Source organism: Otolemur garnettii, unplaced genomic scaffold, assembly GCF_000181295.1.
Source record: "Otolemur garnettii isolate 467f Iridium unplaced genomic scaffold, OtoGar3 scaffold00049, whole genome shotgun sequence".
NCBI classification, from domain to species: Eukaryota; Metazoa; Chordata; class Mammalia; order Primates; family Galagidae; genus Otolemur; species Otolemur garnettii.
The window spans coordinates 5,575,868-5,585,590 of NW_003852444.1; the positions used below are offsets into that span (position 1 = coordinate 5,575,868).

The window sequence follows — 9,723 nt, forward strand, 5'->3', positions numbered from 1 at the left end:
AGAAAGGGAAAGAGAAAAGGAAAGAAGAAAGGGAAAGGGAAAGAGAAAGGGAAAGGGAAAGAGAAAGGGAAAGAGAAAGAGAAAGGGAAAGAGAAAGGGAAAGGGAAAGGGAAAGAAGAAAAGAAGGAAACTCCCTGCAGGTGGAGCCCATGCATCATCAGTTTCAAAGCCTCCCACATGATTATAATGTGCAGTTGTAAATGACATTATTTGGGTGCTGCTTCTTGTCTGCCCTTTCTTGTCTCATTTGCTGGTTCTCCTTCCTCCAGTCCCCAAAATACAGATGCTGTTTGGAATTACAGTTTTCTGTTTTTAATCCTTTATTCCAAATTTAATAATTAGGAATTCAGCAATTGAAAATCTTCCAAATTTAATTGTCAAGACTCTCATGATAATTCCTAAATCCGTGTATTCTCAGGTCTTGATCTCTCTCCAAGCTTAAATTCTAGACAACCTATAATTTATTATTCTCCAAAAATAATAATATGGCTTCAATTTACAAACCATATTAGAAATGAAAAGATTAGATGCAAGAGTCCATAATAAAAACTATCCAAATAGAAATGTAATAAATATAAGACATTGTCAAAAAGGAATTACTAGGAGTTAGTGACTGAGTTGATAGCAGTGATAAGAGAAGGTGAGTCTAAAACAGCAGTGTTTTTCAGCAAAGGTATTAGGAGAACTGGTGCTAATAAAAGGAATTGGGAGATTAGGCTAAAAAAAAAATAAACTAAATAAATAAAAGGGATAGAGAAATCAGAAGGGAAAGGTATAGTTATCATCATCACCATTTGTAGATGGGGGATTTGAGACTCAGCAATATTAGATAAACAGCCCAATGTTCCTATGTGTCTGAATTGAATCTCACTGTATTACATGGTTAATGGAATAAAACTTAATTTAAGCTTTGAATTTTTTTGGCAACAGCCAACATAATCTAGCCCTAAACCTAACCACTCGTATCTAACTTTAATGTCTACTATTCCCCAGTGCAAACTTACTGTTCCAGTAGAATCAATCTGCTCACAATCTTAAATGTTATCCTCATTCTAGTTCCATGTCCTTGACCAGAATGAGCTCTCAAAATGTCAGCTATTCTTCAAAGACCTAAAAGTCTTCCTCATTTATTCAAACCCCAAGGAAATGTCGCTTTTCTTTGCCAAAAAACCAAATAATTGGATCTACCCTGACTTGCACTTCTTTCCAAATGTTATATATATTCCTGCCCTCCCAATAAGGATTGCATTGAGGAAGGGGACAAAGGAAAAGGTATAGTTATCATCATCACCATTTTTAGATAGGGAATTTGAGACTCAACAATATTAGATAACTCATCTCCTCTACAGCGAGGAGGGGTTCCTTTGGAGGGCAGCATTATTGCTGCGGCATCTCATTAATTCATCTGTCTAATTGCTATGATGTACCAAAGTGTAGTAGGACTGAAGGCAGTCAAGACGGGAAACCATTATTCACCAGATTGTGCCTGATGAGTTCTTTAGCAAATTCAAAGGACGAAGAAGCATTGTCCATCAAGCTTTTGAGTTCTGCCTGAAATTTAAAAAGAAAGGCTTGTGAATATGACAAATGTGTAGTTCCTATACCACATATTTATACAATGCTTTATGTTTCACAAAAAATCAACATGCTATCAGTATTTCATTTGATCCTCATGACTGTAATCAATGTAATTATTGTCCATATATTATAGATGAGAACAATGAGACTTATAAATGTTAAATAACTTCAACCATATACTAAGCAGCAAGTTTGAAAACTGGTACACTCAAATCTAGACTTCTAGAGTTAGTCTTTTCTTTCAGTGCCAAGGGTGTTAAAGCTAAGACTTTAACAACTAAGGTTGATTCTTTAATCTGACATTCCACTTACATGTTGAATTCTCATGGTTCCTCCTTCCCACCGAATTACCCTTTATTTACATAATGCCATTCAAGTACCTCCTCCCTTCTGTTTTATTGTTTATTAGATCTCTTCTGTATCTCATGCTTAGAACACAATGTTCAGCCATTTCACAGTGTCTTCACCAACATCCCAGACTCTCACTTTCCCCTTTCTCAAGTTTCTCTATTCCTACATTGCCACCTATAATTTTGAATTCCTCTCATCCTTTTTCTACTTCTGTTAGTGGGTAGCTAAGCTTTTCTGGATACAATCATTAAATTCTTGACTGTTCTCACTAACCACAACAATCTTTTCCTGTCTGACTTCACAATTTGCAATGCACATCTTCCCAGAATCCTTTTTATTAATCTATTCTTTTATCCACAGTTGTTATCTTTTTTTCTTCCCCAGTATATATTCAATCTACTTTGAAATCATGTAGTCCCTGGAAAACTTCACTGAACACTTAAGAGAATGAAATTAAAAAGGCCAAACCTTTTTAGTATTATGAGGATACTTTTGCTCTTCAGCAGGGCTAGCCATAGGACTAAGGGTGGGAGAGAGACAAGTGAGATCCCCAGGGCACAAAATTTAAGAAGGTATTCACTCACCTCTGCACAATGGTACAAATGCTAATGCTTAAACTTTGATCATAGTAGTTTGCTTGCCTCATCCTAGTCTTGGCCCTGCCTCACAGAGTACCTGAAAAAGTCTCAGGGAACCCAGGGGTTGCAGATCACATTATGTTAACCGCTGAGCTAGAATATCTAAATCAATGCTCCCACTGAAAATAATTTTCAAAAACCAGATAAATTATTAACATTTTAAAAAAGAATACCAAAGAGATGACAATAAAGTAAAGAGTTAGCAGGTAAAAAAAAATGCAGGGGAAAAGCTGAACTCAGAGAAGTAAGAAAGCACAGAAGTATTTTTGCCTTGGAGACTTTACTAATTTTGGAAAATTAAAACATGTAGTTGATAATCTTGCCAGGAAACAAGGACAAAAAACAAAGCCCAGCACCACAAGGTGGGAAGTCTAACAGGAGACCATTTTCATAATCAGCTGGGACTCCAAAGAGCTACCTACAATGGCAAAGGAAGGGTGGTATAGAATCAGAACGTGTATAGTTCAGTTCCAGTCCTGTGGTAATTCAGAATCTCAAGTCTTAGATTGGTTTAAGGAGGTCTCAAACTGATAGCTCTCCCAGGCAACTGGAAGAGCAAATACATATCATTTAGTGAGGAAATTACCTTCAATACAAGGTTTTAATTATTCCTATAAGTAATTTTTCAAATACTGTGTCCAACATACAAAGATAACCTGCCATAAAAAGAAACTGGAGTCCAAGAGGGAGAACTAGGAGAAGCAAGTGAAAACAGAATCAAATTCACAAAAACTTCAGAAATTTAAATTATCAAACTCAGATCACAGAACTACTGTTGTCAGAAATGTTTTAAAATGTTTAAGAAGGCTGAATATGGTGTCTCACACCTGTAATCCTAGCTCTCTGGGAGGTGGATGTGGCTAGATCACCTGAGCTCAGATGTTTGAGACCAGCCTGAGCAAGAGCAAAGACCCCATCTCTACTAAAAATAGAAAAACTAGCTGGGCATTGTGGCAGGCGCCTACAGTCCCCATTACTTGGGAAGCTGAGGCAATAGGATTGCCTGAGTCCAAGAGATTGAGGTTGCTGCAAGCTCCAATGATGCCACAGCACTCTCCCCAGGGCAATAGAGTGAGACTGTCTCAAAAAAAAAAAAGAAAGAAAGAAAGAAAGAAAAGGGCGGTGCCTGTGACTCAGTGTGTAGGGCACTGGCCCCCATATACCAAGGGTGGAGGGTTCAAACCCAGCTCAGCCAAACTGCAACAGAAAAATAGACAGGTGTGGCGGGCACCTGGTGTCCCAGCTACTTGGGAGGCTGAGGCAAGAGAATTGCCTAAGCCCAAGAGCTGGAGGTCGCTATGAGCTGTGACACTACAGCACTCTACTGAGGGTGACAAAATGAAACTCTGTCTCTAAAAAAGGAAAAAAAAAAAAAAAAAAGAAAGGAAAGGAAAGGCAAACAGGAAAGCAGAAAACAAGAAACTGTAAGAAGTAAAGAGCTTTTTAAAAGCAAGAACTGGCTTGGCGCCTGTGGCTCAAGTGGCTAAGGCACCAGCCACATACACCTAAGGTGGCGGGTTCAAATCCAGCCCCGGCCTGCCAAACAACAATAATGGCTGCAACCAAAAAATAGCTGGGCGTTGTGGCGGGCGCCTGTGGTCCCAGCTACTTGGGAGGCTAAGGCAGGAGACTCGCTTGAGCCCAGAAGTTGGAGGTTGCTGTGAGCAATGAAGCCATGGCACTCTACCCAGGGGCTCAGCTTGAGGCTCTGTCTCAAAAATAAATAAATAAATAAATAAATAAATAAAAGCAAGAACTTCCAGAAATATAAAACACTACTAATGAACTTAATAATTGAATGGCCAAACAGTCTATGTGAGCTGTGATGCCACAGCACTCTACCGAGGGTGGCAGCTTGAGGCTCTGTCTCAAAAAAAAAAAAAAAGAGTCTGCTGATTTGCATATCTAACAAAACTGTGCCAAATATCTGCAAGTCATAGATAAGGTAAGCCCCTGGGATAGAAAGATCCCAGCAGCTACTGTCCTTCAGAGCTCTCTGACCCAGAGATTGCTCACTCATGCTGCTGAGACATCATCTGGACATGTGAGTTTCCAGTCTGATTCTTCTCATTCCTTGGTCTCCTACCTTTCTGAATAGTGGCCCCTGTGCTATAGCCTCTGGACAGTTGCATGCTATGAGGAAATTCCTCATTATCCAAATAAGGTTTGTGTGTGCTATCAGCACCTCATGGCTGTTGCTGGGCCTAACAGAGTCACACACAAACCCTTTCCCTTTTCCCTCCTCCTTCTCGTCTCTTAAAACAAAGACACAAAGGATCTGGCCAGCCCATCCCCTTGAGAAGTTGGTGCCAAAGGACTCTAACTTTCCAAGCAAGCTGTGGAATGTGCCTATCCCCCATGTAAAAGGGGTCTCTAACTGCAGACCCCATCTTTGCACTACCCAGGCATGACACCCTCCCCTTTCAATAAACCTAGCCTGAACATCTCTTCTGCCACCTTGTCGCTGGGCGCTATCATTTACATCTTTCAATGGTCATAACTTTTTCCTTGAAATCTCTCAAACCACCTATACTAGGTTTGACAGCAAGCCGGACACAACAAAAAATAAAAATTAGTGAGGGTGGTGCCTGTGGTTCAAAGGAGTAGGGCACTGGCCCCATATGCAAAAGGTGGTGGGTTCAAATCCAGCCCCAGCCAAAAACTGCAAAAAAAAAAAAAAAAAAATTAGTGAATGAAGGTCAGGAGCAGTGGCTCATGCCTGTAATTTTAGAAATTTAGAAGGATGAGGTACAAGGATCACTTTAGCCCAGGAGTTTGAGACCAGCCTGAGCAACACATAAGACCTCCATCTCTAGAATCCAATGTACTCAATTCTAATATGGAGGTAGTAGATGATCTAATACAAGGTGGGGGGTAGAGGAATGAGGCAGGGAAAGGGGAGAAAGAAGGGGGTTGGAGGTCATATATGGCAAACCTCTTGGGGGTGGGGCACAATTATAAGAGGGACTTTACCTAACAAATGTAATCAGTGTAATCTAATTGTACCCTCAATGAATCCCAAACAATAAAAAAAGAAAGAAAGAAAAAGTTTAAAAATTAGCTGGCCATGATAAAGTGTGCCTATAGTCCTTGATACCCAAGAAGCTGAAGGAGGAGGATCACTTGAACCCAGGAGTTTAGAGTACAGTGAGCTGTGATGAGGCCACTGCACTCTAGCCGGGGCAAAAGAGTGAGACTCTGTCTCAAAAAAAAAAAAAAGAAAAGAAAAGAAATAAAATAAAATATAAAAATAAATAAATAATTTAGTAAATGGCACACAAAAAATTAGTGAATGAAAAGTTAGATGTAAAAAAATTCTTCAGGCTCAGCGCCTATAGCTCAACCGGCTAAGGTGCTAGCCACGTACACCTAAGGTGGCGGGTTCGAATCCCCAGCCCGGACCCGCCAAACAACAATGACGGCTGCAACCAAAAAAAAATAGCCAGGCGTTGTGGCGGGCGCCTGTGGTCCCAGCTACTTGGGAGGCGGAGGCAGGAGACTCGCTTGAGCCCAGGAGTTGGAGGTTGCTGTGAGCTGTAATGCCACGGCACTCTACCCAGGGGGACAGCTTGAGGCTCTGTCTCAAAAAAAAAAAAAAAAAATTCTTCAGAGTATGGCATGGAGAGAAAAAAAAAAGAAAAGAAGGTAGTACTTAGATGACACAGTAAAAGGCCTGAAATATGCTTTACTGAAGTTCCTAAGTGAAATATAAAAACTAGAGGAAAGAACAAAAATCTGAAAACACAATGCCTGAAAATTACTAATGAGAATTCCTATTTCATCAATGTAATAAGTCCAACAAGGATAAATATTAAAATGTCACCATAATAAATAAGGTGATGGATGTGTTAATCAGTTCGATGTAAGCATTTCACATTGTATATCAAATCAGTACATTGTACCCCATAAATGTATCAATGTACACAGTTATGATTTAATAAAGAAAAAAAATTAGCATCTAGTTAAATCACAGTGAAACTGCAGAAAACAAAGGATAATAGAAAAAATTTTAAAGAAAATTTTTATTATTAAAAAAGATATATTACCTTCAAATAAGGTTAGATAACTGACTTTTCAAAATAAAAATGGAGCTAGAGACAATGGAAAGATATCTTCAATGTGCTGACATAGTATCTTATACCTAATGAAAATATCTTCCAAGAGAAAAGGCAAAATAAAACATCTTCAGACAAATAAAAACAAATTTAGCCACCAGTCTTCCATGAAAGGATAATCTGAAGGATATATTCTACTTCAATCAATAGGAAAAAGATGCCAAATGAAGGGTTTGAGTCACAGATGAAGAATACGAAGCATGAATGTTATAGTTAGATATGTTGGCAACTCCACTGACTATATTTAACAGCAATAATTTTTAAAAAATAAAATACTAAAATATATGACAATAATAGCACACACACATTAATTAGGAAGTTGATAAATTAGGTTCAAATATGGTAAAGTCTTTGCATTGCCAAGGAGGATAATAAAGGCATTAAACATTAAACTTAGTTAAATTAAGGATGCCTGTGATATTTTTACAGTAACCACTAAAAGTATGAAAATGTAGTAGCTGATTTCTGAAACTAGCACAGGGGAAAAAAAAGATTAAAAATATCTACTTAAAACCAGTCCAGGGCCAGGTGAGGTGGCTCACGCCTATAATCCTAGTACTCTGGGAGGCTGAGGCAAGTGAACTGCCCTGAGCTCACAGGTTCAAGACCAGCCTGAGCAAGAGTGAGACCCTGTCTCTAAAAATAGCCAGGTGTTATGGTAGGTGCCTCTAGTCCCAGTTTCTTGGGAGACTGAGGCAAGAGAATCGCTTAAGCCCCAGAATTGGAGGTTGCTGTGAGCTATGATGCCACAGCGCTCTATCATAAAAAAAAATCCAAAAAATAAGGAGAGAAAAATGAGAAAAATAAACCTAAAATGTAAGATAAATAGAAACACAATAACAAGTAACCAGTAATTACACTAAATGTAGTTGAATCAAATAATCTGTTCAAAACACAAGGGCCAGGCACAATGACTTATGCCTATAATCCTAACACTTTGGGAGGTCAAGATGGGAGGATTGCTTGAGGCCAAGTATTTGAAAGCAGTCTGAGAAATATTGTGAGAACCTCTTTTCTACAAAATGTTTAAAAATTAGCTGAGTGTGGTGGGGCATGCCTGTAGTCCCACCTACTAAGGAGGCTGAAACACAAGGATCACATGAGCCCAGGAGTTGAAGGTTACAGTGAGCTAGGATGATGCCACTGCGCTCTAGCTAGGGCAACAGAGTAAGATTATGTTTAGAAACAAAAACAAAAACCTGAAAAATTTGCCATCTCCTGGGAAGTTAGAAAGTATACCTCTAAGTAACCCAAAATAATTCATCTGGAATTAGATGCTATATTGGATACTCAACCTTGGAATGCAGCTAGAACAATTTATAACCTTAAATGCATATTTTAGAAAAGAAGAAAGGCTGAAAATTAATGTTAACCATGTATTTGGATAATTTTTAAAACTAAAGCAACTCATTGAAAGAAAACAGGAAATGACAAAGGTTAAGTATATAAGGTAATAAAGTAGAAAACAATTATATAACAGAAAAAATTAAACCCACAATTTGTATGTGTGGCTCTTGGTTTAAGAGATGGGATCTCAAGCAATCCACCTGCTAGAGTACTAGAGTGAGAAGACACCATCTCTAAAAAAATAGCTGGGCATTGTGGCAAGCACAATGGCTTGCACCTATAGTCCCAACTACTTGGGAAGCTGAGGCAAGATGACTGCCTGAGCCCAAGAGTTTGAGGTTGCTATGAGCTATGATGCCACAGCACTCTACCCAGAGCAAGGAAGTGAGATTCTGTTTTAAAAAGAGAGAGAGAGAGAGAGAGATGGGATCGCACTCTGTCCCCCAGGCAGGAGTGTGGTGGGGCAATTAAGAGTTCACTGAAACCTCAAACTTCTGGGCTCAAACGATCCTCCCACTTAAGCCTCCCAAGAAGCTGAGAATACAGATGCTCAGCCTAAAAGTTGTTTTAGTAAAAGACTAAACACAACTGAAAAGGTAAATGAAATGACTGAATTTCTAGAAAATTACAACTTACCAAAAATAAGAAGAAAGAAAAAACGTGTATAGTCCTATAACCTTTTAAAGGAATTGAGTAATTTAAAACCTTCCAAACCTAGACAACATCATCAGTAAGTTCTACCAAACACTTAATAGAAAAATCATGCCAATCTTACACAAAATTTTCCATAAAATAGAAACATGGTATTCACTGCATAACCTTTGTACCAAAACCTAAGTACTGTACCAAAAAAGCAAATTATAGAGCAATCAAGTCAATAAATATTGATGCAAAAAAATGTTAAGTGAAATATTTCTCCTGTGATATATAAAAATAAACCACAATTGAGCATTACTGGTTTTACTGTTGTTTTACCTGGTTTTGCCAGGTTTTTTTTCTTTTCTTTTTTTTTGTTTTAGACAGAGTCTTACTATGTCACCCTTAGTAGAGTGCTGTGGCATCACAGGCTCACAGCAACCTCAAACTCTTGAGCTTAAGCGGTTCTCTTGCTTCATTCTCCCAAGTAGCTGGGACTACAGGTGCCTGCCACAATGTCCAGCTATTTTTGTTGTTGTTGTTGCTATTGTTGTTTAGCAGGCCCAAGCCTGGTTTGAACCAACCAGCCCTGATGCATGTGGCTGGCACCCTAACCACTGATCTAAGGGTGCCGAGCCGTTTTACCAGGTTTAAAGTTGATTTAACAATAAAAAAATTTTCAATGTACCCTGTCATAATAATAGAGTAAGGGGAAAATTATATGATAATCTCAAAAGAAGCAGGATGCAGGATAGTATTAAAATTCAATTTGATCACTATAAAGCCTCTTAACAACTAATACTAGAAGGGAAATGCCTTAATGTGATAAAGGGTATCTTTAAAATTTTACACTGAACATCATAGTTAATTTCAAAAAATTTCCCTTTGAGATAAAAAATATTCAAGGATATTTCAAGTATGAAACACTGTTCCAGAGGACCTAGCCAATACAGTCAGGTAAGAAAAGAAATATAAATTTTAAGAATTAGAAAAAAATAAATAAAATAATAATTTGATATTTATAAAATCCAAAGAAATTTTTTTTTTTTTTTTTTTTT

At 38.2% G+C, this 9,723-nt stretch overlaps 1 protein-coding gene across 3 annotated transcripts in view; it reads right to left on the reverse strand.

Moving 5' to 3' along the window:
• The window catches only part of TTC26 (tetratricopeptide repeat domain 26), a 61,185-nt gene that overhangs the window by 26,434 nt on the left and 25,028 nt on the right, over positions 1-9,723 (reverse strand). For all 3 annotated transcript variants that reach the window (XM_003791581.3, XM_012806243.2, XM_003791582.3), the window contains one exon: positions 1,477-1,551. In XM_003791581.3, coding sequence (XP_003791629.3) covers positions 1,477-1,551 — 75 coding nt within the window. The remainder of the gene's footprint in view (positions 1-1,476; positions 1,552-9,723) is intronic.